This window comes from Hyperoodon ampullatus, assembly GCF_949752795.1.
Source record: "Hyperoodon ampullatus genome assembly, chromosome: X".
Taxonomy (NCBI): domain Eukaryota; kingdom Metazoa; phylum Chordata; class Mammalia; order Artiodactyla; family Ziphiidae; genus Hyperoodon; species Hyperoodon ampullatus.
The window spans coordinates 37,037,915-37,065,854 of record NC_136913.1 but is presented as its reverse complement, the minus strand read 5'-3'; the positions used below and the strand labels follow the sequence as shown (position 1 = coordinate 37,065,854).

The 27,940-nt window shown below is 52.9% G+C and overlaps 1 protein-coding gene across 1 annotated transcript; it reads left to right on the top strand.

Moving 5' to 3' along the window:
- The first annotated feature begins 52 nt into the window (after positions 1–52).
- BCOR (BCL6 corepressor) lies at positions 53–27,734 on the top strand. Its single transcript, XM_079727588.1, has 18 exons — positions 53–431; positions 947–1,020; positions 1,294–1,464; positions 2,010–2,103; positions 3,500–3,625; positions 4,950–5,028; positions 5,974–8,814; positions 9,475–9,528; positions 10,000–10,186; positions 15,582–15,839; positions 16,288–16,530; positions 17,138–17,463; positions 17,794–18,048; positions 22,917–23,083; positions 24,235–24,380; positions 24,824–24,901; positions 25,066–25,222; positions 26,643–27,734. The coding sequence occupies exons 5-18, from the start codon at positions 3,540–3,542 to the stop codon at positions 26,929–26,931; spliced, it is 5,166 nt and encodes a 1,721-aa protein (XP_079583714.1). The 5' UTR covers positions 53–431; positions 947–1,020; positions 1,294–1,464; positions 2,010–2,103; positions 3,500–3,539; the 3' UTR covers positions 26,932–27,734.
- Positions 27,735–27,940: the final 206 nt, after the last annotated feature.

Sequence of the window (27,940 nt, the reverse complement as noted above, 5' to 3'; positions counted from 1 at the left end):
CACCTTCCCTCTTCATCCCTATCCCACATCCTTGCCCCCTTCTCTCCACTGCTGGAAAAAAGGGTTAAAACCCAGAGCCAAGGTGTAGCTTAGCAGCTCCCACTGGAAACAGGTTGGTGCTTGTAAAGTGATTTTCATGACTGACTTCACACATCTTGGCACTTCCAGAAGCATCACCCACCTGTGGAAGAAAAGGGGGGGAGTCGTTGAGAAATAAGGGCAGATGAGCCTCTTACATACAGCAGCAAAGCGCCTGCTCTGTCTGTCATCTAAATCACATCATTTGCCCCCTGCAGCATGACCCACAGCCAAGGGTCAGGGAAGTCACTTTTGAAGAACTTTCCCTTGGAGGTTAAAAAAAAAAAAAGAAGAAGAAGAAAGTAAGAAAGACCCCCAACTATTTCAATAGCCGCTTCTAGAAGAGGAATGGGGTGAGCGTGGCGGTGTCTCTGACCCTGTCTCTGTGTCCCTTGCGCCCAAGATCCCCTTAGTTAGTTTAGTCCTACATCCCAGAGAGATGGGGGTGGGCCCGTTCTTCAGGGATGGTGGGGTGTACGCAGTACGGCCTTTGCCCAGGATGAGGGTGTTCCTGCCCAGGATTTGGGCTGTCACTCTGGAGAAGGGCCTCACGCCAGGCAGGGCCCCCGGCTCCTTGGCCCTTTCCGCTCAGGTCCATCTTTGGCCCGGAACCTGAAGAGTTAAAAGCCTTTAGCTCGTTGCAATGAAATTACGGCTGGCAGTGGCGCCGCTGTTTGTTCAACAGACCTCCACTTTTAAACAGTTCACAAAAAGTTCATGGGGCAGCTAAAGAGTGTGTGTGTGTGTGTGTGTGTGTGTGTGTGTGGGTGTGTGTGTGTGGGGGTGTGGGTGTGGGTGTGTGTGGGGTGTAGTCAGCAGGATCCAGTACTGAGCCTTGCTCCTCCTCCTCTTGTTTCTTCACGGCCAGCCCCCCGCCCCGCCCCCACTCACATGACACCGGACCACGCTCGGGGCCTCAACCCTCCATCTGACCCTGTGCACGTAAGAACACTTCATCCTGACACTGGGTGTTATTTATCTGTGCGGCGTTAATATTGAAAACCCCACCAGACAAGACCTGCAAGGGCGGGGAGAGGCTTTGAAAGCACCCCGTGGTCCCAGGTGTCTCTAAACTGCATTCCCCTCTCATGCTAAGTCTAGGCCGCCCTTTCTAAAGAAAAGCCCTTTCAAGGGAAGGGGGCTGCTGGCCCTTTTTGAGGGGAGGGGAGAGGGTTCAGTAGGATGATTGTGGCAGCGGCCTTTCTGTTTCCTCAGTCAGGTGCTCAGAGGTCCTTGTCCCAAGGTGACAACTAAAGGAGACATGTAAGAGGCAGCTTGTGTAAGTTTTGAAGACTGGAGCACCAGAAGATTGGGGCTTCGAGGGCACACACGCTTCGTCCCTCATCCTTTTCTTAAGGGTTTGATGGAGTGACCCTTTGGCTTCTGGTATAATGTCCAAATTTCATCATGACACCCAGCCAGGGGGTGGCATGGTGTGGTCCTCCCGCTGCAGCCACGGCCAGGACACTTGCACCGAGGAATGTTGCTCCTCCACCTTTTAGATGAGGCTTCCCTGGACATCTTCCTTTTGGTCTTCCTTTTGTTAGAAGGGGCTGCAGGGGTTAGGGAGGGGACACTTTGTTGAACGTGCCTTCTGGTCGGCCCTGCACTAGTGGTGGCCTGCCCCCAACTTGACTTGTGTGTTCGAAACACGGAAGAACAGCCCGTGAGCCTCCCACAGAACCTTCCTTGATGCCCAAGTCCATCTGAGTCCACCTTTTCGGGGCACTGTGGCCAGCCACTGGAAATGCCCCAGTCTGTCTAAAGAAAGGGACGCTTCCTAAAGAAATAGCTTCTCTAGAATCCCACCAGGCCGGACACAACTGGGAGATCCCTGCCTCTCCTCCAGCTTCATTGTTGAGCTCTAACTACGCGCCGTGTGTCTGCGGCGTGCGGCTCTTGATTAACAGACGGTGTTCTCTTCTGTATAGGGGCCGACGGGGGATGCTGGTGGACAAAAGCCTGTGTTAGGACAAAGAAATGCAGAGGGATAGCCTGGCTGGCTTTGGGATTCAGGTCTCCCAGGTGCTCCCCGACCCCACCCCTAGTCACTCTCGGAAAAAGAGTCCCCAGTCCTTGGTGGCTCCCACCCAACAGACCTGGCAGTCAGCTCCGTGTGCTAAAGTGTAAAAGCAAGCATTTGCATATTTTTTCCTGCTAACAAAGGAAATGTGTCGACTTGGGGAACATTTGGGCTTTCGGAAACTGTGTGGGTGGGTGTGTGAGGGAGGAGAAAGAAAAGTTCCCCCCATGAACTGCACACCAGTGATTTCCCACTCAGGTTTGGGTCCTGTGTAAAGAGGCCGTGGCTGGGGGGGGGGCCCTCCCCGGCCACCCCGCCCCGGACAAGGGAGTCTGCGAGCAGGGGAATTGCCTAGGGCCATCGGTCCCAGGCATTAAAGGCTCCCCTACTTATTAACCCAGCATTTAACAGCAGGATATGGGGCTGAAGCGCAGTCAAAAGAAACGGCTCAACCTCCAAAGAGCAATTAAAATCCTGCACGAGGATAAATCACGCGCCGTGATAATCCTGTTAATAAAATGCAGCTTGTCCTGACCCTTCACTCATGCAGCAAACTAGAATGTGGTGTGGGTGGGGCTGGTGGGCCGGGAAGTTAAGGAGGGGGCGGGGCTCTCCCCTCTGCCTCAGCAGCCTCCCCCCTCCTCCCGGTAGACGGGAAACGGGTGGCTTCTGCTTGCTCCCCGCGGGCCGGAAACTTGCAGCCCCAGCCCCAGCCCGGCAGCCTGGGCTGCTACGATTTCTGCACTCGCTCCTGATTGCTGGTCCCCAGCGAGCAGGCGTCATTGAATTACTCAGCCGCCTCCCTCTGCAGCTCCCAGGCCAAACCACCCAGGTTTGGGGCTTAATCTAATCTAGGGCTCGGGTGGGGTGGCTCGCCAGCCCACTGACTCTTTTTACCCCTCCACCTGTAAGTCACACGCACCGCAGCCGTGGAAGTGAGTCGTAGTTTGGGCCGCCACACCGGACTGTTGTGCCTTTTATCCCACACCCCACCCCCGTCCCCAATCCTTTCAGCCGCAAGAAGAGTCAATGTGGGGCTCCCTGGAATCCAGCACCGTCCACTTTCGATCCAAGTGTGTTCTCCAAAAGGCTGGGAAAGGGGAAGGGAGAAGGGAGAAGGGCAGGTTAAGGGTGACACGTGCTGGACCTTGAATGGTGTGGCCTGTGGCTCTTGAACTCTCTCTGCATCCCCAGCGCCTCCTGCCAGGGAAGTTCCACCTCCCTCCTTGAACCTCTGGCTCAGGTGTGTTCCTTTGCTCCTGGCCATCTGTAGAACGTGGAGCAGGGTCTGCCTTCCCAAGTGCATTCTGTATGAAGTGCCTAGAAGGAGGGTTTCTCTTGTTCCCTCTTTGGCTCCTTTTTTATTCAACCTCCTGGGCTTCTTTTTGTTTTAAACAGACTAGACGCTTGAAGAAAAGCTGCCATCCAAGAAGACGACATGCTTTCAGCAACCCCCCTGTATGGGAACGTTCACAGCTGGATGAACAGCGAGAGGGTCCGCATGTGTGGGATCAGCGACGACAGGTAAATGCGCGTGTCCGGCTGAGGCCTGGGGAGAGCGTGGGTCCTTCCCCAGGGCTCCTGAGCAGAGCCCCCGCTTCACGTCCTCACAGCCAGAGTGGGCCCAAAGTGGGTAGGGGGGAGATCTCCTGCCTAGCTGGCGGCCCTTGATTTACAGTTTTAACAGGCAACCTGGCTCAGCGAAGCATTGCCGCCCTTTAAGAGATTAGCCCCTAAAGCGGCCTTTCAGTGCACTTTCGTCCTTAATTTATTATTTCATATTTACGAAGGAGAATTAATCCCAGTCTATATGCTGCTTTAACTCTAAATGTCAGGAGTGTGGGCCCAGGTGGATCGGCATTCGATGTGCTTTTAAAACAAATAGTTTGCTCAGTAATAAATGGGGCGATAGCCACCCTTCACGTCATTGAAGCCCAGGGTTTCTCTGCGTCCTCCGCCGCCTGTTAGGCGAGGCCACTGGCTCCTGGTTTCAGTCACCCGACAGCTCTGTTATGCTTCCTCATCAGTAATTTTGGAGTGCGGGGTAGAGGCAGCTAAGCAGTAGATAATTGAAGCTGCTCTTCCGGGTAATGATGAAACTTTTCTCTGCCGCTTGTCAGTGATTTTATCCTGGGGATTTGGAAGTTGGCACCAAGCACTTTCTTTATCGATGCTCTCTGATAACAAGTTCCAGGGGCAGCCGCAGCAGCCTGGCACAGATGTGCGGCTTCCCCTGGAGCAGCTGACATTTGTATGATATTAGTGTGTTATCCCCTATCATTTTGATAGAGGCAGTCAAATATGGCTTCATTATCACCATGGAAACCAGTTTCGTAGGACATGGTACCTAACTTTGTTTGGGGAAAAGTTTTGAAAGCCTGTCCTCACGGGTAACACAGAAGTGATTGATGTAGCCAGCTCGCAGACTCCAGCCTTGAGGTCCCCACTTTGGTTTTGGACATTGTATTACTTCATTCCTGTCCTCAGGTAGAGCTTATGAGGGTCTGCTAGGACAGCAGAGCCCGGACTGTCCTGCCCGGCCTCTCTGGAGAAAAAATTGTGAGGGTGACGTGGTTGTGCAGAATTTCTGCCTTACCCAACTCAAGGACGTATTTGTGATTTCACATCCCTGTTGCCCTGCCTTTCCTTTGTTTTTTCCAGTCCCGGTGAATCACCATTCGGGGACAAGTTTCAATATGGGCCATTGGGGAGGATTTTTTTTTTTTTTTTTTTTTTAAGGGCAGTTGGAAAAACGGAGTTATTAGAAACTGGTCTATTCTGGGGCAATCTATGAAAGATGGATTAAGTGAGGAATGCTTTCATGAAGTTGGTGTGTCCTTCTAAATAGGAAAATTCCTGTAAACGATGGTGACGCTTCAAAGGCCAGACTGGAACTAAGGGAAGAAAATCCCTTGAATCACAACGTGGTAAGAGATTAATGGCTTCTGTTGATGTGCTGAGTATCAGTGATCTGTAATCAATGGTGCATTTATTTGCATACCATTAAAGGGCCTTTTGGGGGCGGGGCGGGGTGTTTCAGGGCAGGGCTGAGTAGAAAGCCTAGGCCGCAGGACGAAGCCTCACCCAATTTCTTCCTGGCTCGCTTTCTTGGCTGTGCTCGCCATTTACGTCCTCGTCCCCTGGTGACTGGTGGGATACGTGCCGCCTTTTCTTCGATAAGCTACGTGCCACATCAGTGCTCCCAGCTGGATAAATTTGTAGCCTCCAAGTAGACCCTTAGGGTTTACCTTCCCAGTAAAATATGAAACAGAGCTGTCTTCAGATACCAGGGAGAGGAAGTCAAAAGACACAACCACAGTTTGACCCGTGGCCTCTTTATTGATTTAGAAATGAGACAGCTCAAGTCCTTCATTCCTCACTGCCCCCCTGAAGATTGGTTTTTGTTATGTTAAAGATGCCTCCCCGCCACATCCGGGAAAAACACAGTGCACATCACCCCGCCCCAACCTGACTGGGGCCTGGGGAGGGTGAGTCCGAGTTCTGTACCCCACGAGGGCGGTTCTGAGAGCAGTGGAGTTGGTATCACCTCAGTTGCAGCAAAGAATTTCTGCTGAGAAGGTGGATCTTCCAGAGTTAATAGATGACTGAATTAATGCAGGGGCCTCAAGTCTAAAGGGACCAACGTTTTACGTGCTTTCAGGATACTAGTTGGACAAAGGTGAGGCGGCAGGCAGAGGAGGGTTCTGGATAAGCGGGGAGGGGGCCAAAGACCTTGTGAATCCTTTAGTTTTTAACCGTTTCGGCTCAGATGTTGAGGCTGATGTCCTGTTGAGCTAGTCCGCGGTTTCTCTTTGGGATGGGCTGCTTTGAAGGCGTGTCCTCGGTAATACCCATATTCTTCTTCTGCGAAGGTGGACGCGACCACGGCCCATCGGATCGATGGCCTGGCAGCGCTGAGCATGGACCGCACCGGCCTGATCCGGGAAGGGCTGCGTGTCCCCGGAAACATCGTCTATTCTAGCTTGTGTGGACTGGGCTCAGAGAAAGGGCGGGAGGCTGCCACAACCATAGGTGGTCTGGGGTTTTCTTCCGAAAGAAACCCAGAGATGCAGTTCAAGCCGAATACACCCGAGACGGTGGAGGCCTCTGCTGTCTCCGGAAAACCCCCAAATGGCTTCAGTGCTATATACAAAACGCCACCCGGAATACAAAAAAGTGCTGTCCCCACGGCAGAAACACTGGGCTTGGATAGACCTGCCAGCGACAAACAGAGCCCGCTCAACATCAATGGTGCTAGCTACCTGCGGCTGCCCTGGGTCAATCCTTACATGGAGGGGGCCACGCCAGCCATCTACCCTTTCCTCGACTCGCCAAATAAGTATTCCCTGAACATGTACAAGGCCTTGCTACCTCAGCAGTCCTACGGCCTGGCCCAGCCGCTGTATTCTCCGGTCTGTACCAATGGGGAGCGATTTCTCTACCTGCCGCCACCTCACTACGTCAGTCCCCACATCCCATCATCCCTGGCCTCGCCCATGAGACTCTCGACGCCTTCGGCCTCACCAGCCATCCCGCCTCTGGTCCACTGCGCAGACAAAAGCCTGCCCTGGAAGATGGGCGTCAGTCCTGGGAACCCGGTCGATTCCCACTCGTTTCCCCACATCCAGAACAGTAAGCAGCCTAGGGTGCCCTCGGCCAAGGCGGTCACCAGCGGCCTGCCGGGGGACACGGCTCTCCTGTTGCCCCCCTCGCGTCGGCCTTCACCCCACGTCCACCTTCCCTCCCAGCCCGCTGCGGACACCTACTCCGAGTTCCATAAGCACTATGCCAGGATCTCCACCTCGCCCTCGGTCACCCTGTCGAAGCCATACATGACGGTCAGCAGCGAGTTCCCCGCGGCCAGGCTCTGCAGCAGCAAGTATCCAAAGGCTCCCGAAGGAGCCGAAAGCACCCAGCCAGCTCCCGGGCACACCCGGAAAACAGCAGGTCAAGACAGAAAAGATGGCAGCTCACCTCCTCTCTTGGAGAAGCAGACGGTTACCAAAGACGTCACCGATAAGCCACTAGACTTGTCCTCTAAAGTGGTGGATGTAGATGCTTCCAAAGCTGACCACATGAAAAAGATGGCTCCCACCGTCCTGGTTCACAGCAGAGCTGGAAGCGGCCTAGTGCTCTCCGGAAGTGAGATTCCGAAAGAAACTCTATCTCCTCCAGGAAATGGCTGTGCTATCTATAGATCTGAGATCATTAGCACGGCTCCCTCGTCCTGGGTGGTGCCCGGGCCAAGTCCTAACGAAGAGAACAATGGCAAAGGCCTGCCGCTGAAAAACAAGGCCTTGGACTGGGCCATCCCGCAGCAGCGCAGTTCTTCGTGTCCCCGCATGGGCGCCACCGACGCCGTGGTCACTAACGTTTCGGGGTCAGTGTCGAGCGCCGGCCGCCCAGCCTCTGCGTCGCCGGCCCCAAATGCCACCGCCGAGGGCAGCAAGACCAGCAGGAGCTCCGTGGATACGACGCCATCCGTCATCCAGCACGTGGGCCAGCCCCCGACCACACCTGCCAAGCACGGCGGCGGCACCGGCAGCAAGGGCGCCAAAGCCAGCAACCCAGAACCGAGCTTCAAAGCGAACGAGAATGGCCTCCCGCCGAGCTCAATATTTCTCTCACCAAACGAGGCGTTCAGGTCCCCACCAATCCCCTACCCCAGGAGTTACCTGCCTTACCCAGCGCCCGAGGGCATTGCCATAAGTCCCCTCTCCTTACACGGCAAAGGCCCTGTCTACCCTCACCCGGTGTTGTTGCCCAATGGCAGTCTCTTTCCTGGGCACCTCGCCCCAAAGCCAGGACTGCCCTATGGGCTACCCACGGGCAGGCCGGAGTTTGTGACCTACCAGGACGCGCTGGGGTTGGGCATGGTGCATCCCATGTTGATACCTCACACGCCCATCGAGATCACTAAAGAGGAGAAACCGGAGAGGAGGTCCCGGTCCCACGAGAGGACCCGCTACGAGGACCCAAGCCTCCGGAACCGGTTTTCTGAGATGTTGGAAGCTGGCAGCACCAAGTTACATCCAGAAGTCCCCGCGGACAAGAACCTAAAGCCCAGCCCCAGCTGGAATCAAGGGAAGACCGTCGCCAAGAGTGACAAGCTCGTCTATGTAGACCTCCTCCGGGAAGAGCCAGATGCGAAAACCGACGCTAACGTGTCCAAACCCGGCTTCACAGCTGAGAGTGTCAGCCAGAGTGCCGAGCCCACCAAACCCCCGCCTGACCCGGCCCTACAGCCACACCGGGATTTCATTGCCCTGAGAGAGGAGTTGGGGCGCATCAGTGACTTCCACGAAGCCTATACTTTCAAACAGGCTCCGGGCCAGCCAGTCTTCGGCTTAAGCAAGGAGAGCGTTCCAGCGGGAACCAACAAGGAGAACCTGGCGATGCCGGTCTCAACTCCATTCCTGGAGCCGACCCTGGGGAGCGATGGCTCTGCGGTCACTTTCGGGAAAACCCAAGAGGATCCCAAACCATTTTGCGTGGGCAGTGCCCCACCGAGTGTGGACGTCACCCCCACCTATACCAAAGACGGAGCTGACGAGGCAGAATCAACCGATGGCAAAGTTCTGAAACCGAAGCCATCTAAGCTGGCAAAGAGAATCGCAAACTCCGCTGGTTACGTGGGTGACCGGTTCAAGTGTGTCACTACCGAACTGTACGCAGACTCCAGTCAGCTCAGCCGGGAGCAGCGGGCATTGCAGGTGAGCCCCCCCACCCGAATTTCAGGAGCCTGACCAGTTGTCAGGTTTTTTTAATGTGTGAAGAGGAGGGGGCTGGGGGTATGATAGGGCAGGACACCGGGCTGATTTGGTTAATGAAGCTTAGGATAATTTAAATGTTTGAAATGTGTCCAGTAAGGGGACGTAAGTGGATACTTTAAGTTATTCTGTAGATTTTAAGCGAACTCCACTCGAATGCTGATAACGGAAGTTTTAATTATTGCGAAGGATGTCTAAAAGACTGCATGACATTTACCTATCAATCGCTTTGATTTCTCTGCCGTTACTGTACGTTAACAAATATACCTAAAAGCGCTGCTTAGAATGCCTTACGTGATACTTGGTGGAGGTGTGTAGCGGCCGCATGTCTGTGAGATTCGTGCAATTTTTTTTTTTCCACCAAAAAAACAAACAAACAAAAAAAACAAAAAAACAAACCTTGCTTAAAGGGATAGAGTATGTATTTAACTTGCTAGTGAATGATAGATGTTGTATAGGAATTTCCTTAAGATATTTTACTTTTAATTAAAAGATAAATAAAGCCAAATTGTTTTGCAATGTTAAGAAAAAAATTGGTTTATGCTTATAAAAATGGATGAAGTTATCTAAATGATCCATTGAGTGCCCATTTTAATTACATAGATGGAAGGATTACAAGAGGACAGTATTTTATGTCTACCCGCTGCTTACTGTGAGGTCAGTTCTTCAAATTTTTATTACTAGAATCTTACATAAACCTTTTGAGTTAAATTTCATTTCCAAATATACAAAGGGAAGTTTGTGGGCCATGGTCGTCTTTATTCATTGTGCATTTGTTTTCTTTTCTGTTGTGTTTTTGTTTCGCTTTCTTTGCGTTGTGTTTTTGTTTTGTTTTATTTACCTTCGAAAGAGAATGTCTGTCTCTATGCCACAGTGTATGTATGGCTATACATACACACCACATATATCTCTACATACATATGGCTTTACGAATAAAGAGTGTGTGACTAGTTACATATAGACACTCTTACATTTTTATCGTTAAATTTTAAAATATCTCAGTTGTATCATAAATTGTGGTTGGTTTTGGGCAAACTTTTCTTTGAAGATACTTTCCTTTAAGGTAAGGGCAGTGAAATAGCTTTGGTGGTAAGGTGTGTCTTTTTTCCATCTCCGTTCTCTTTCTAGCGTGCAATGATGCGCTTCTCAGAGTTGGAGATGAAAGAGCGAGAAGGTGGCCACCCCACGACCAAAGACTCCGAGGTGTGCAAATTCAGCCCCGCTGACTGGGAAAGGCTGAAAGGAAGTCAGGACAAAAAGCCAAAGTCGGTCGCCCTGGAGGAGGCCATTGCCGACCAGAACGACAGTGAGAGATGTAAGTGAACCCAGGCGGCTCGCGTGTGGTACCACGTCGGTGGGAACGGGGCGGTTCCGCTCCCAGTGCCGAGGGAGGTGAGAGGAAACAGTACGCTTCCGACGGCCCAGCGTCTGGGTGCTGGCTGTTCGGAGAACGGGCTGCTCTGGCCACCCTTCCCAGCTGTGGATTGCAAGGCTGGTTGTCCTTTTGAGCGTTGCGGCATCCAGGAGTGAAGCACCTATGAAATGTTGTTTCCTGGCACGCATCTCCTTTGTCCGGAGAAATGCTAGTCCTGTAGTTAGTAATAGTCTGATACAGCAGAGCAGAGGAATGGCAGTGCAAGACCTCCAGCGTAGCAGGTATGCTGTTTTGTAGCAGGTACGGATACGGGTTTTTGGTAGCAGTGGAATGACACTTGCAGCCAGAGCCAGACCCTCCAGAGTGACAGTCTCCTATGGGAGGGAGTGGAGAGTACTCGGATTCTCCCTCCAAAGGCAGAGGTTTCGTTCAAATGAGATGAGGGCTGATGAAGGCACCAGAAAGATGAGCATAATTATTTTCTGTGGCAGGCTTGTTTGCAGTCATTAGGAGTTGACAGCACGCTTCAAGGGCGTGGGATAAATGAGGGCGTTCTTCCTACCAGACGGGGTGTATTATGTTTTGGAGGCAAAATTGGAGAGAAAGCTAGTGTTTGCCTCAAGTCACACTCTGCGCTCCCATCAGCTGCTCCCCCACTGGGGTTGACTTCGGGCTTTGCCCTGGAGACTTCCTGGGCTAATGAGATGTGTTGGCAGCAAGTGGAGGTCTTTCTCCCGCTTTCTTCAGTGTGCGTGCTTGTGGCCTGCAGCCTGCTCCGGACCCCAGAAACCTCACCGGTGATGGTGAGTGAGGGCATCTAGCTGAACCTCGAGGACAGAGTGGGCGTGAAATCCTCCTGAGACAGGACAGTCGGGGGTGGTGGGCTCGTTTGGGAGGTCCAGGCCCTTGGACCCAGTCGTAGGGTCGGCGTTCGCCCGCACGCTTAGGTCGTGGGTGCCTGATGCAGTTCGGGAAAATTGTGGTCAGCAACAGCGTGTGCTTCTCTCTGCTGCTTGGGGCACTGCCCTCCCCCAGCTCATCTTTGGGGTCAGACAAAGGCCTGTGGCCAGGGTTCTGGGTAAGCCACACCGGCACCGGTTTGTGCTACGTGGCTCCCGTAGAAGGGGATTTCTGTGGCTAGTCAGTGGCGGCCTTACCCGAGGGATGGGGCTCTTGATGTGCCTGGAGTCGACGATTCCGAGCTCCTCCCCCTCGGGATTGGAATGCAAAACGGAGGGTCCAGGCCAGCCTGGAGTGAAGCAGCAAGAAGGCCTCCCTCCTTGCTTATGCTCACAGCCGACATGCAGCCCTTACCCTCCTGAATGGCCTCATAACTCAGCTCCTGGGGAAGTTTCTCAGAGAGATGTGATGAAAGTGGGCAAGGCCAAGTTCACGGGGATGCACTTTTCTGAGGAGGGGCTCTGCCCGTTCTGGGTGGACGGTGAGGGAGGCTGGAGGAAGGGAGCGGGCAGTTAACCGGCCTCGAGTCTTCTCGCCCTTTTCTCCAGCAACGTGGCCAAACCCAGGGTGGCCGCTGCCCTTTACGTCTCAGTGGCCTCACCCGCCCTTCTTCCCAGAGACGTTTGTGTGCGTCCTTCCCAGTCTTGCCTGCTGAGCGTGGAGACGAGAACTCGGTGTGGCTGACGGGGAGCAGGGCCTGAGCCCCAGATGATTCCGAAAGCCCCCTCCCCCCACCGCCTGCCTCCCATCTCAGACCGACCGACGGGTCTCTTCCTGGAGCACCCGGGACATGGCCCAGTGAGCCATGAATCGCCACCATGGGAGGGCAGGAGAAGGGTTGGGGAAGGTGAGGGGCTCCGTTTGAAAGGTTGGGGCAACGGAGGTGGGTTCCCCATCCACCCTCTGTCTTGTAGAGACGTGGGGTTTGTAAATAGCTGGTCAGGAAAGGTCACCTGAAGGGGCCACTGTTCTTACTGCCGCCTCCACAGCCAAGGCACAGCAGGGGTTCGTTCCATTCAGCTGGAAATGAATGGGCCTTCTTGTTCTTGGGCCATCGTGTCTTGAGCTGATACGGGCTCAGGTCCTTCTCATGGGTGTCGGTGTGGCCGAGAGCCGAGCTGTGAGCACATGGGAGCTGGGGCGGGGATTTGGGGCGGGCAGGGGTCACAAAGAGGGTCCAGGACGCCTTCAAGATGCCTTCCCCCTTCTGAGGCAGCCCCTACCCATGGAGGGACCAGGAGCTTCTAAGGTGGTGGGTGCTGTTTGCGCGGCCCTGGTTGTCCTGGTGCGGGTGCATCTTGTTGCTAGGGGCTTGTTTAAAAAAGGAATTGAAAACACAGTGGCCGAGATACTCATTTATTCTTTATGATCACATGGGTGGCTGAGTGAAATTTTTATTTTGGAAGTCCACCAAATGAGTTTGGAGGTTCCTCAGACTTGGAAGTTCATTACTAGGAACCCTCAGTGGCATTTGAAGATGGGGCGGGGCAAGGAGGCATTGGTCCCTTCCTTCTCAAACTTGGAGTAACCATCTCCCTTGCCAACCACTTGGCTGGGACAGGCCTAGGACCTGCTCAGTGGCAGTGCCTGGCCAGGGGCTGGAGGAAGCCTCAGTCAAGGGGCTTCATGAAACTTCTTTGCTCAGGGAACTTCTCTTCCAGCTGAGCACCTGCACGTTTGTAAACTACTTTGGAACAGAGATCCCCTGCACTCCTTCTGTAGCGGGTGTAACTTTTAACAAGGTTAGCCCTGACTAGAGGTGCTATAGTTAAGCTACAGAGAAGGGGATTTTAATCCTGGGGAGCCTTCCAGCAACTCAGAACCCTCTCACCTTGTTTAGGCCTCACTGGGCATGGCTCAACAGTGGTGAGGGTGCTTTGTTGCCACAGTGACTTGTAAATGTTGCTGTGGTGATGCTTCTGTGAGGTGATGCTATGGTACAACCATAATGAATTTGGGATATATGTGCTGTGAGTCATATGACCATGCTGCAGGGAGCAAGCATTAAACCTCAAACAATATAGCCACGTTCACATCTTGCTTAGACTGGGTGACCAAGGGCACATGGCTTCCCACTTTTAGAAGGGCCAAAAGTAGCAATGATGGCAAAGCCTGATGGTTAGGGTCCCCGTGTATCTATTTATCTCCCCATCTCCTTTGCCCTCAAGGGTCATCCTCCTGTGGGTCGTGGTTAGAACAGTCTTTGAGAAGCTCCAAGTGACACGGAGCCTCTACCCCATAGCTGGTGGCCATGGGTATCTTGGGCAGTCGGGGTGGGTGTCCTTCAGGGTTATTACTGGCTTGGGTCAGGTCACACTAGCGTAAGGTCTTGGGGGGGCCTTAGCTGAGGGGAATTGAGATCTTTGCCCTAAAAGGCTCCGGGGTTGGGGGAAGGGTGGATGGACCTAGTTTGGAAAAAGAAACTTTAAAATTGGACATGGGGGTTCTTAAGGTAGCCCTTCCATTCCTCCATGGATCCCCTCCCACGGAGCTTTTAGGGAAGGCTGATTGGACCAGAGAAGTCCAATGGTGTAACCAGCAGGGCTCACCTCTTAAAATTTCGTACATTTCAGGCCTGAAATTCAGGCTGGTCTGAAAGTCTTGGCATCTTTTGGTTAAAGGGATTTTTCCAGCCTTTCTCTGTGCTGAGCCCGGCCCGTGATTATGAAGCCCACCCCTGGGGGGAGGCTAGCAGTAACATTCCCACTTTACAAGTGAAGGGGGCCGAGTTGTAAAGCGGCGCCATTCCTGCCCGAGTGTTTAAGAGGGTCACAGAGCAGCCCGAGTGAGAGTTGCAGCACGCCCTCTTCACCGGGCCTGCGGTAGCCTGGGCTGCATCACCCGTACGCACAGGCCAGGAGTTCGGGGTTTCTCCTGCTGCCATGACAGGAGACCCTCGCGGTTGGGGTGATTCCACCATTCCGGCAAGAGTAGATGGGGATCTGTCCCACCTTGGGATACCCTTGGAGAAAAGCTAAGTGTGTTCCACCATTGAGAACACAGGTCAGGCTAGCCCAGGCCAGGGTGAGGTTCATCCCCACAACTGACTGCCATTAAATGCTGGGAATGCCCCCAAGAGAGGCTGATCAGGGGACCAGCCGGCTGGGCAGAAGTGGGAGTGATACTTGAAGTGGTCTAGGGAGAGGAGGAGGAATGCGAGCAGCATGTGAGGGGTCTGTCCATGATTTCATCTAGAAAAACGGGCTGTGGGAGCTTAGCTCAGGTGTTAACGAAATACCAAACTCATACACCCACCCCCACCCCCGGCCGGTGATGGACACAGGGTCATCTTCGGGGAACTCTTTAACAGCACAGTGATCATTATGGAATTATTTGTGTGTTAGAAACAATGTGACTAGCAAAGCAGTTGAACTGTTTCTTTGGCTAGAGCAAAAGTGAGGAGTGATGTTAGGCTGGGGTGATTGGAGGAAAAGCCCCAAGTGGATGCTAGATTGAGCAGAGGGGGCAGGAGCGACACAGGCGGAGCTGGGGTGTGAGCAGTTCAGCCCTGCCCGTCGCGCCCCCCACCCCACCCCCCATGAAGGGGGTTGGAGTCTTGTCTTTTGGAATGTCCTTAGATGCTTGTTGCCTGGGAAGGAAGGCGTGGAGACGTGCCAGGTGGGTGACTGGTGTCACTGAGGGCCTTCTTCCTAGACAGGAAATAGGAGCAGCCCCGTGATGGCAGTGAAATGCTTTTCCCCCCACGGGTGTGGAAAGAGGACAGACGGACTTGTAGCAATCTGGTTGAGTTCTTTGAAATTGCCCTTGACCCTTGTGTGTGCACCAGGAAGCCTTTCCTTTCCCTTTGCCAGGCTCCTCTTCCCTTGGTCTCCCCAGCTTCCCAGCCTCCCACCATTCTTTCTTCACCCTCGCCCCTGCTGACCCAAGTGAACATTGGTGCTATGTCTGTGTAGATGGCAGTTGGGGGCTATTTGGTCTCTTGATGACATCAGCCTTTTTTGTTTACTACAAAGTAGTAGCAACTGTTTCCATAGTAATTTGTAGCTCTGCCCTGATTGGTTGGATCTTACTGTGAGGTCACTCACCCTCCCTTTAAAAGTAAGCCACCTTGGAGAGTTAAGCAGTTAGGGAGTTGTCTCACACGCCTGTAGAGGGATGGTGTAGATGCCTCACCTTGACCCCTGAAGGATGGGTGGTGAGTGGGCTACACGCCTCATTTTCTGCTTTCTTTGCTGGTTGTGTTCAGCTGTCCTTCCTTTGGGACGTCTTTCTGAGGGTTTTGTGCTTCCAGCGTGTGAGGCCCCTGGTCTCCAAAGGGGGAGTCTGTTGGTAGCACATTGCCTTGGGCATGGGGGTCCTGCCTGCTCCTGGTGACCTTTGTTCCCTCCTTTCCGGGTTGTCTCCCCTCCCCTAGGGGAGTGTTATGATGGAAGCAAACCTGACCCCTTCGAAGCCCCAGAGGACAATGATCTTCCTGAGGACTACTTCATGGACACGGAGCCCCCCAGAGAGCCCCCCGCCGACCAGGCGGCCCCGGACGCGCCACGCAGCCCCACCCTCCGGCTGAACAGAAAGCGCAAGGTCTCTGGCGATAGCAACCACACTGAGACCACTGTGGAAGAGCTCCCGGAGGACTCTCTGCTGAAAGCCAAGCGGAGACGGGTCTCCAAAGGTGAGCTCGGTTTCGCTTCGGGCCCGCAGGGCACCCTGCGGAAGTCCTGGAGCGGAGCAATGGAAAGTTCCAGTCCCACCCTGGAGCCCTGGGGGGAGCCACTCACACCTCCCCACCCCCCACCCCCATCCCATCCCCCACCCCCCAAAGCCAGGTGCCGGGGCTGGAGCCCAAAGGTGGCCAAAGGCAAATAGGCCCCCTCCCGAGACTTGGTGACAAGTTCCAGCGAACACAGTGACCACACCCCTCCCCTCCCCAACCCCTATTAGTGATGTGTAAGACAGTTTGTTCCCCACCCCCCGCCCCGGGGGGCTTCTTCATTAATTTGTAGTTATTTCTCCATTAGATGACTGGCCTGAGAGGGAAATGACAAACAGTTCCTCTAACCACTTAGAAGAGCCACATTATAGTGAGCTGACCAACCTGAAGGTGTGCATTGAATTAACAGGGCTCCATCCCAAAAAGCAACGCCACTTGCTGCACCTTAGAGAACGGTGGGAGCAGCAGGTGTCGGCAGCAGAGAGCAAACCTGGCCGGCAGGGCAGGAAGGAAGTGACCCAGGCGGTTCAGCCTGCGGTCACCCCCCAGGGCAATAGCATCTCCGAAGAGAAACCTGGCAGGAAAAGGGCAGAGGCCAAAAGCAACAGAAGCTGGTTGGAGGAGTCCCTTAAATGCAGTGACAATGAACAAGGTACGCACGGGGCGGGGGGCGCTCCTGGAGGGTGGATCACCCGCCCTCTGTGGGAAACGGCCCTGGAGGGGACCTGAGCGCCATCCAAGTTGACAAGAGTAGCGTGTGGCGAGCGGGGAGTTTTCTTCATGAGGTCCTTTCAGCCTGCACACTTCCTTATGGAATGTACAGTGAGGCGGGAGCTCGACTTCCTGGGCTGCTCCTCATCACCCAGCCCGCGGCTGGGCAGGAAGGGAAGTCTTGGGTGACCCCGGGCGCTTGTCAGTGCCCTCATTCCAGCCTCGGGCTGTCCCCAGTCGCCCTGTCCCGAGCAGCCAGGCCCCCCACGGGTGGGGACGGGAGCGCACGAAGGGCTGGCTTCTGCCCTCTCTTGCGGCCCTTTGAAGCGACTTGCCATTTGGCGTTTCGTGGGTTAGCCTATTTGCCGGTTGAATGTGGGATAATTAAAATATTAGTGCTTTGAAAACATAATTGGTATATCTTTAAAAACTGAAGCCGCTCCAACGATCAGTGCTAACAATGGGCTTTTCTTTCCTCACCGGCTACAACTGTGTAACGCCCGCTTCTTCTCCCCCTGCCTCCCGCCCTCCCCCTCCTGTGGATCCAGCCTTGCCTGTGTTCTCCGGCTCTCCGCCCACGAAGGGCCTTTCATCCACCAATGCAAGCGGCAAAAAGCAGACTCAGCCAAGCTGCACGCCAGCCTCAGGACTGCCTACCAAACATGACCAAGTTAAAGAAAGCCAGAAGACAGATGTGCTGTGCATGGACGAAGAAATGGATTGGCAGCCTTCGCCCCTGCCGCAGAAATACACCGACAACAGCGAGAAACCATCCGGGAAGCGACTGTGCAAAACCAAGCATTTGATCCCTCAGGAGCCCAGGCGGGGCTTGCCGCTGCCAGGGGACTACTACGTGGACAATGCGGATGGCAAGGTACCTCTTGCCCCTGGCTCTCCCCCGCCCCCCGGGCCTGTGCAAGCACATCCCGCCTGCCTACTTCTCTGCTTCTGGGGACAAAGCTTTCCTTTTCCTGAACCCCTCCCCCCAAAAGGTCCCTGCCCCTTCCTAGGGGACCTGTCTCCTGGGTGGTGGTGAAGTTTCCAGCTAGTAAAAATGCAACCCTTTCCTCGCGCCCCGCCTCCCCCAGACAGAGAGGAGGAAAAGTGCTTTCCTCCACTCAGGTTTGTAACTCAGGGAGGAGGCGAACCAGGCGGGTGGTGGAAGGACAGCCTGAAATGTGTGCGCTGCCTGGTTTCGTGATAGGTGACCGTCCGGAGATTTCGAAAGCGGCCTGAGCTCAGTTCCGACTATGATCTTTCGCCGGCCAAGCAGGACCAGAAGCCCTTGGACCGTTTGCAGCAATTGTTACCAGCTTCCCAGGCCTCGCAGCTGACATGCTCAAGCTCCCCTCCAGAGACCACCCAGTCCCGCCCGATGCCACCGGAAGCGCGGAGACTTATTGTCAATAAGAACGCGGGCGAGACCCTTCTACAGCGGGCCGCCCGGCTTGGCTACGAGGTGAGCATCCTTGTGGGTGCCCCGGATCAGGATCCGCCGGCTGCTGCTCCTTGGGTGGGGGACACACTGGCTGGGGATGGGGGGCGGGTCTCAGAGCCCAGCCCCCTCCACGTGGCGGGCTGGGCTGGGTGTTCCAGCAGGGTGTTTGCGTTGGCGCCGCTCACACCGCGGGCTCTTTGGTGGCTTGTTCAGTCGTGGTGTGAAAAGAAAGGCAGGCCTCTCTGATGTTCCGTTCCCGTTCAGGCAGGTAGGCTGCTTCGGCCAGTCCGGCTCACTTATCTCTGATATAAAATCTGACCTAACCCAGGGCTTGGCGACCAGGGGAATTTTAATGAGCCCTTTTGGATTCTGAATAGCAAGAGGGAGAGTAGTTATTAGCTCTCTTTTGGGTTACTTGTGCTGTTTCGGGTAGAGTGATGCCCCTGTGGGGTAGCGGGTGGGAAGTGTCTGTGCAGAGTAGGGGTGGGAGTGGGGCGGACCTGAGCAGTCTCTTTCTGAGAGGGCACGGGAGCCGAGGGCTGATGGGCGGGGAGCAGGGCTTGAGCCTTGCCCAAAACTCCCTGTCCACACTGCTGTATCCCAACCCAGCACGGCTGATGACAGTGATAGCCTCTATTGCTAGAGCAACATAGAAAGATAGCTGATGTCTGCCTAAGCCCGTGTGATCTGTAGTAACTCCTTTCACCCTTTTAACATCTTCACTTGGGAGTAACGAGTACTAGCCCACTCTCGGATGAGGAAACGGAGCCTCAGAGGGGTTGGCTGATACCCGTACGGGTAGCAATCCAGCAGTGCTCCACAGCCCACCACTCCCCACCACGCTCCTCAGCAAGACTGGCTCATATTGGAATTGCCCTTTTTACAGTTCAAAACCTCTGTGAGACAGATGACTCTCTCTGCCCTGTGCAGTTCCCCCACCATACTTGTCAGTAGCAATTGTGACGTAATAGCCCACAGGGCAAAGGCATTTTTCTGTGCTGGCATCAGCCCTCTGGGAGTTGAATGGTGACAGTAAAACGCGGCGCAGCAGGCTGAGCGTGGAGGTGTGGCTGAGCACTGGGGTGGCAGGACCCAGGCTGGCCCGGAGCCCTGGCGCCCACACCCTCAGCCAGCTCTATGCCCCCGTCCCCCGTCTCCCGTCGTCCCCCCACCCCTGTCCATAGTGCCGTGAGCCCTTCGAGGTGCGCCTGCCTTGGCCCTAAGGCATGACTGTGGGTGGGAAGTTGGAAGCACTAGGGCTATGCTTAGTTTGGGGGTGTTTTTTTTTGTTGTTGTGGGTTGAATGTGCTGTTGTTTATATCTACACGTCTCTTGGAGACCTCTCCATTAGCTAGAGAGCACTTTCTGGGAGTTAGCGCAGTTACTTGCAGGTGAAGTCCAAGGAGCGCCCAGTTGGTTTCCCAAGAGCTGAGAGCGGGCGCCTAGGAGGACAGAGCAGATGTTGCACATAGTGCTGAGCTAGACCCCCCGTGGTTGAGAAGATAGACTCCTTGCTTCCAGCAAACGCTGGAGGTGTGGGGGAGCCCCCAACCCCAACTTTTGGGTTAGGGTTGAGAAAGTAGACTCCCGCTTCCAGCAAATGCTGGAGATGTGGGGGGGGCGGGGTGCTGCTGCACCCGCCGTGGAGGGCGGGGCTCCGAGCCCCACCTGTGAACTTGGCATCATTTCCAGCAGCCTCCCTTTGGGACCAGAGACGTCAAAAGACCCTCGTTGGTCCTCTAAGACAGTTTCCATTTTGGTTTGGTGGCTCTGAGGCCTGGACCAAGGGGCACTTGATCTATACTTTTTTAGGCTACCTGGCCTTTGATTGCACAGGAGGCCTTGGGAATGTTTATGGTCGGATTTGTTTTTTTCTTCAAATGTAAATTTCAATATGTAGATTACACAGATCACCAGTGTTGATGCTGAACATTGTGACAAGTAGATTGAATGCTTTCAACTTTGAATCCAACTTTCTGGGATTTCTCTGGGCAGAATTTTAAATGTTGGGATGATGGCCCAGTGGGAGATGTGGCAGCTTAAACCTTTTAAAATTGAAGGACAGTTTGCTTAACCAGATAAGGGTGTGGTCTGGGAGGGTTTTCCTGAAGTTTTGTCTTCAGCATTCTTGGTTATTTTCTTCTGCTTAGCCAAAGATACCATGTGCAGTATAAAGGCTGTCTGAGCTTTATGTCATGATAATCTGGTTCTGGAAGTTTAGAAACACACTCTGGCCTCAGATCCGCGTTAACTAGATCACTTGCGTGGCCAAAGACCTCAAACCTTTCCCTCCTGGGAAAAAGGCTTCTATTTCTTAGGCTAAAACGCCAGTGTGCAACCACATGCTTGTGCCTTTAGCGGTGATGGTTAAATTTTCTATGAATCGAATAAGTCATGTTTTTTAAAAAGTTAATGAGGCATTTAATTAATTAACAACGTCGGGTTTATGGCCTTGATGGTTACATTTTGCGGGTAATGGCATTCGGCTTATAGCCGCTGAACAGAGAGTTGTCCAACAAAAGCAGTTGGATTTTGCTTGGGAATGGGTGGGCTGGCCTTCAAACACTCCCGTTTATTTCTAGCGGAGAAAATAAACCAAGGAATGTGTTGCGTCGACAGACTCGCCCCGCCTCTTCACCTTTCAGTTAGAGAAAGTGTTGGTGGCGACGGTTGCCATCCATTTAGAGGCCATCACCCTCCTAGCTAGGAGAGTGTAGTTAGCCCACTTGACCCCCAACAGAGAAGGCCTGTGGGATGCTCGTCACAGCTGGATTGCATCCCTCTAACTGGGGCCCTCTTGGGCCTTTTGAATCTTCCCAGCTGACCAGGTACCAAAGACCTGAGTTATAGGTCTAGTACTTCATGTTAATTGAACTTGGGGTTTAATATCTCTGGGCCTCCGTTTCCAAGTGTTGAATGAGGATAGTACTACCTTCCTTTCCTGCTATCTCCTGGGTTCCTGTGGGTGACAGAAGACGTCCTCATCTGGGGAAATGAGAAGCACTGTGTAAACAGTGGGATCAACATGGTAAAAAGTCTGACCTGGCCGTGGGGCTACTGCTGCCTTTGCTGCCATCTTCCAGGAGAAGAGAGTTGACTTACCCATCAGCTTGGACGGCCTTTCATTTCTAGGTACCCTTGAATCTGCCCTAGTAGTGATGAAGGTTTCCAGGTGAAGGCCATGATTGTCACAGCAAATAAACCCTGGGTTGAGTAAATTGATCTGTGCACAGCAGTTGGTGGCGTTCAGACCTGATCCCAGAGCCACGTGACAGGGCCTCTCCCTGGCTGGGGCACACAACTCATTAGCTTGCAGCCGTCCACTCAAGTCTGGCTAGTGAGGGCCTGCTAAAAGAGCAGCAGCTTCATGCGGTATCCTGGATACCAGGGCTCGGGGCAGGTGGCCTGGGAGCCCAGAGGATTGTGGGCTTTCTGGCAGGTTGGGATGTAAACGGAGAAACGCATTCGTGGGCGTGCCTTTTCTCTTCCTCCTCTTGTTTTGGAAGGGAGCTGCTGCAGTGACCTGAAGTAACAGGGCACCGATGGCCAGGTTTACCAGCATGCCCCATTGGGTTCACGTGGTAAGCAAATGGAACGTTCTAGTTCGCTCCCAAGTGAGTGGTCACCTTTGATTGGCGTGTCCTCCAAAAGGCATAAAAGGTTTTACAGAACCCATCTCGCACTTATGGGCGGCTAGAATGACCCCCGTTTTAGGTTTAACAGATGAGTTACCTGAGAGATGTCACAAGGAGGCCTGTTCTGACCCCGTCGCATGCCCCCTTACCCAGCAGACCATGTGTTGGGCCACATGCACGTTCTGCCTACTCCCAGCTCTCAGAACCTGACGGCTCTCTGCTGGGCACGACTTACCCAGTATAAACAGTATAACGTGTTTTCTGGTGGCAAATGCTTTCGACGTGTCTGAAAACTTTCTTAAGGTAATAAAACGTTGAATAAATTCCTGCTCTGCTTACAGGGAGTGGTTCATATTAATATTTTAACAAGCCAAAGAAATAAGGTTAGTAACAGTGATTCTAATGCACAGTGTTGACACAGAACATCTCCGGGGTGGGGGAGGGTGAACGTTTTATTTGATTCTTGAAATGTGGAGGTTGCAGCCTGTGGTGTATCAGGTTCCTGTCATTAACTTGAGTAAATATGAAAATATTAGACTGATTCTGCCCCGAGAGGGTGGAGTGAGGCAAAATAGAGGGTGGGGTTATTGGAGGCATTTTGTGTCATTCCTCGAGGATGGAGGGAGAGAGCTTCTCTTTAACTCTACTTAACATACAAACAAGAGCATCTGAGGCCCAGGTTCTGATTTGGGGTCCTAACAGGGGGTGCGAGGATGTAGCTGACCTGGGTGTCCCTCCTTCTCTAAGCTGGGGAATGTTCTCCGTCTGATTTAAGCTCTCTTTAAGTGTTGGTCATCCATACTTTTATCTAAACTTGTGTTATCATCCGCTGCCACCGACTGAACGGACCCATTAAGTGAGAATGGTCTGTGCTTGGCAATGGGTCATCTAAGATGTTAGCAGCCGTGACACTTCTGTACTGGTCACATCGGCCCCTGGGCTGAGGGCTTTCATCGCTATCCGAATGCGTCCTCTCAGCAGCCCTGTGGAAGCTTGGAGAAGTTCAAGGGTATCTTGCCCATGGCCAGGCCACTGGTGCAGCAGAGCCTTAGACGACACTGTCTGCATTTCCAAGCCCTTCGCACGCACTCTCGCCCCCCACCAAGATGCCTGCCGCCTGCCCGCACCATGGCGGGCTTTTGGCCCCAAGGATGTATGCCTTTGAAAGTGGGCACCGCCAAAGCTCTGGGGAGGTCACGCTTACAAGGTTCACTGTATGGTGGTCTGATGGTATCTCCTCTCCTCTCCCCATAGGAAGTGGTCTTGTACTGCCTGGAGAACAAGATTTGTGATGTGAACCACCGCGACAACGCGGGTTACTGTGCCCTGCACGAGGCTTGTGCAAGAGGTTGGCTCAACATCGTGCGACACCTCCTTGAATATGGCGCCGATGTCAACTGCAGTGCCCAGGATGGAACCAGGTCAGTGGCGGTCTTGCTCTTGGCCTGGCCCTGCTGGGGCATAGGCAGTGGTTCTCAGGGTGTGTGGGGAACCCCAGAAGGAAAGATGGAGAGTGAGTGCCGTGTAAGCACACTGATGGCGGAGTCCTCTAGAATGGAATCGGACAGATCTTTCTGGCAAATTTACATAGAACTTTAAAACTTTGTGACGCTCTTATGGACAGAAGTCCCTGAAAATGTTGAGCCTGCATGAATAATCAGGGGTGTTCTCTTTTAAGACCCTGGACTCTTCACCAGCGTCTGTTGAATCACAATATTTAACATATATGTGAGTTGAAAGTTGCAGGAGTACAGACAGGTCCAGTGGCAACTGGCTTGATAGGACCTGCCGTGTCCACCCACATCCCCGGGCCTGGCCCCCACTCTGTCCTTGACCTTGGTTTATTGGCCAGAGGCCCAGGTCTGAGTCAGCCCAAGCATCTTCCTGGTTGTACCTGGGATGCCACCACGAGGCAGGGCACTGGGGCTTTCCCTGACAGTCATAAAATTAGCAAAACCGTAAGGTATTTGGTGGTTCTTGGTTTCCAAATAGCATCCTTTCTGGATGGGACTGCGGACAGTGTTCCTGACCCCAGCGGACCCGGGCAGGAGGACTCTGTATCCTCCTGAGAACTCGCCCTGCCTGTCGACTGCTTCTGGGCGGGAGGGTTGATCACTCATCTCCAAGTTGGTTTCAGGAGAGGTTCCGCTTTGCCCCTAGTTTCTTTTACAAACTGCACTTTTTGGGTTTTGTTTGTAATGGTGTAACAATGGCTTGTCGTATCTGCTTCCGTGATGCTGGGGTTCTTCCCCCCACCCCGCCGTACGTTACCTTCTTACAGTCTGTCACTATTTAAGTTCATTGGAAACGTTTTCATCGTGGCCTGAGTTCCTCCTTGGGCCGTGCATTAAGAGAGATTTGCATTGAAGAATTAGGCCTGAGATGGTCCCTTCACCTGTCCCATAAAGGGTTATGTGTTGAAATAACAGAGTAATTTGTCGCAGCGACCGTACACTCACCTCCTCGGTGAAATAGCGCGCCTACGAGGCTTGGCCGCACACGCTCGATTTTGCCCCGTGTCGCTAGAAGCAAGCGTCGCGTGCACAGGTGTAATCCCCCGCACCTCTCCTAGGCCTCTCCACGATGCTGTCGAGAATGATCATCTCGAAATTGTCCGCTTGCTCCTCTCCTACGGTGCTGATCCTACCCTGGCTACGTACTCAGGTAGAACCATCATGAAAATGACCCACAGCGAACTTCTGGAGAAGTTCTTAACAGGTACGGCAGAGGTCAAGACACGGTCTTGTTCAAGCATCTAGACGGTGACTTCACAGCCTTTCACCTGGGTTCCCCCTACCCCCACCCCCCGTTTACCCTAAGTGACCCTTTACTGGGAAAAGCAGCCCAACGTTAGTCTGTCAAAGAAGAGATACATACTTGGAGTTTTGCAGGGGGGGAGGGTGGCTGGAAAACTCTTAGCTAGCCAGGCTAGCTTTTGTTTGGCCGGCTGGGGCGGTGAGGCGGGCAGTCCCTCAGGAAGGCGGGTGGACGCGTGGGGAGGTTTCAGTCAGATACCTGGAGGTGTGTGCAGTGGGACTTGTCAGGAGGTGACACCAGCCCCAGCGTGAGATGTTCCCGAACTCCAGCAGCATTTGCCTCTTACCAGCAGGCGTTATCTTGTTTCTCTCTCTCTCTCTCTCTCCCTCCCCCTCTCTCTCCAGACTATTTAAATGACCTGCAGGCTCCTGACGACGGTGACCCCGGTTGCTCTTGGGAGTTCTATGGCAGCTCTGTGTGTGGTGAGCAGCCTTGTTCGTTTCAGTTGGGCTGGTGGGGGTGGGGGAGGTGCTGGTGCTGTGGGCAGGGCTTGCTTGGGAAAGAATTTTTCCGGGGTCCTTTTTGGAGAACAGCTGGAACCTTGCTCCAGCTTACTGACCTCTCTCTTGTTTGCCCCCCCGGTTAGAACCAGATGATGAAAGTGGTTACGATGTTTTAGCAAATCCCCCAGGACCGGAGGACCAGGATGACAGCAACGAGGCCTATGGTGACCTATTCGAATTTGAATTTTCCGAAAGCCCCCTTTTGCCGTGTTATAACGTCCAGGTGTCCGTCGCTCAGGGGTGAGCGTGGCCAGCGTGTGGTCGAGAGCCAGCCCAGCTGCTCTATGGGGTGGCAGGAGTTAGAAATCCCCTTCAGCAGATGAGGGTGGATGGGTTGGGGGGTGAGTGAATTCCTCACCAAGTGTCCACCGACCTCACATAATGCAGTAGAACTTTTCCAGAAAAGTTTGGGGGGTGGGAGGGCTCCCCAGAAAACTGCCCTCATTGGAACACACCCCTAGAGCCCAAAGGACACGGGAGTCAGCGACTGCAATTGCACAGTTTCAGTCACTAAACTCTTGGGGAAGGGATCCTCCCCAAACGGCTACCGTAGGGGCCTTCCAAGGCGCGTGAGGTCCACGGGACGATACTGATGTACCCTCTTCTCGTATAAGATTAGAGAAAGCCATATGTGGCACCTGGGATCTTATGTGTCTTCAGATTTGCTTAGATCGAGTCTTGTCCCCACGGTCGGGCCACTGTGCCCCATGACCAACCCTTCGGAGTGAACACATCAGGAGACCTTGCTCTGCTGTGTGTTGACCCCAGTGGTTAAGGAGTAGCATCCTCCTTGGACTCTGAGGCTGGGAACGTGTCTGCCTTTGTGGTGACATTCTATTCGGGATAGAGATCATAAAGCATGGCAGGGTATCAGGAAGGATTGTACCACCTCCCTTCTCGAAAAAGCCTCACTCCCGGCAGCATTGAGGGGCGGGTTGGAGGTGTGGGAAAGGAAAGGAAAGCCAGGTGACCTCGAGTGTTTCTCATGCTCTCTCCGTGAGGGCCGGAGGAGAGGAGAGGTCAAAGAGGTGTTTGCCATCTCCCTTGGGTTGGCATACAGACTGGTTTTCCCCAGTGACTAGAACGGGGTGCACTTACTTGGAGAGGGGTGACCTGAGTTGTGGCCAGAGCCAAGGCAGCACTGGGGTGGCCTGCAACGAGGCTCGTTCAGGGGCGCTGCTCCTGCTTTTGTCTAAGTTGGCTGATCCGCCCTAGGTGGTCTCTTAACACATGCACATGAGTCCAGAGTTTCCCCGCTAGAAGTAGATCTTCCAGGCTTCCCTGGTGGCGCAGTGGTTAAGAATCCGCCTGCCAGTGCAGGGACACAGGTTCGAGCCCTGGTCCGGGAAGATCCCACATGCCACGGAGCAACTAAGCCCATGCGCCACAGCTACTGAGCCTGCGCTCTAGAGCCCGCGAGCCACAACTAGAGAAAGCCTGTGCGCAGCAACAGGCCCAACGCAGCCAAAAATAAATAAATAAATAAAATTAAAAAAAAAAAAAGAAGTAGATCTTCTAAGGACAGTGAGAAGTGGGGTGGGGGTGGGGTAATCAAAGTGGAAGCAGCAGGCCCTTTCACCGCCAGGAGTCGGGTAGTTCATAGTTGGGGGCGCTTCTCATTTTGCCGGAAACTCAAACCACCGTCCTTTCTCTGGTGCAGGCCTCGGAACTGGCTGTTGCTCTCAGACCTGCTCAAGAAACTGAAAATGTCCTCCCGCATATTCCGCTGCAATTTCCCAAATGTGGAAATTGTCACCATCGCGGAGGCTGAGTTCTACCGGCAAGTGTCAGCAAGTCTCTTATTCTCTTGCCCCAAAGACCTGGAGTCCTTTAATCCGGAAAGTAAGGAGCTCTTAGATCTGGTGGAGTTCACGAACGAGCTTCAGACTCTGCTGGGCTCATCCGTGGAGTGGATCCACCCCAGAGACATGGACTCAGACGACTACTAGTGAGCTCGCCGGGGCCCGCCGTGTACAGTGTGTCATAGTGTTAATCCTTGTGCATATGTGTCATAATACGACTATTTCTGTAAAGAAAGGACACTATTACATATGAAAATATCTCTTCTTTATATAAGAGACACGACTCCAGTCGGAAGGACTTTGAAACATGTTTTTTTCTTTTTAAACTTTTAAGTCAGTTTTTATGAAGTTGTTAATAAAGTTTCTTTACTTTTCAATGTACACATGCTTTGGAATATGTTTGTTTTTACTCGGAACAATTGTTTCTTTTCTTTTTTAAGGAGAAAAAAAAATAAGGAAAAGGAGCTCCACACTTTGACTTAATTTCATACAAAGCTCCGACGACAGAGGCCATAACTGTTGAGAGTGTGGTCAGAACCGTGTGGTTGGTTTGGGGGGTTGAATTCGGGGAAGGCACTTGGCGACGTTGTAACTTTATGTTTTGTTTACAGAGTACCTGCTCAGGCCAGGTCAGTGCTATTGGATGTGATCCAGTAGTGTGTAATATAAATTCAAACCATATCCACACACAACAACTAATTGTATGAAATTTTTATATCCTAATTTAAAAGCTGTGAAATTAGTTTTCACGCATCAAACCGGATTGTTTATATGTTTAAACATTTTATGCTCTTATTTAAAGAAGACTTTGAGCTATTTTTTTCTGTACCCTGTAAAATACTGAAAACTAACATAATATGTTGAGGTTGCTTGAAATTGTACATAAAACTAAAATTTTCTGAATTGTGTGTTTATGTTTGAAATCTGTGTTTTAACTTTGTAAGTAAATTCTCTGCCTTTGTATTTATATTTTACAAAAATTTTCTTAAAAGGCAATAAACCTGTTGAGGAAAGGAGAAAATGGAAGTACCTTGTTTCCTATGTATTTTCCTAAAACATTACTGTTGTCACAATTTGTTTTAAAGTGGTGTTGATGGTCGGTTCCCTATAGATAACTTTAGGGCAATTTATAGTCTCTATAAACTGAAACAGACTA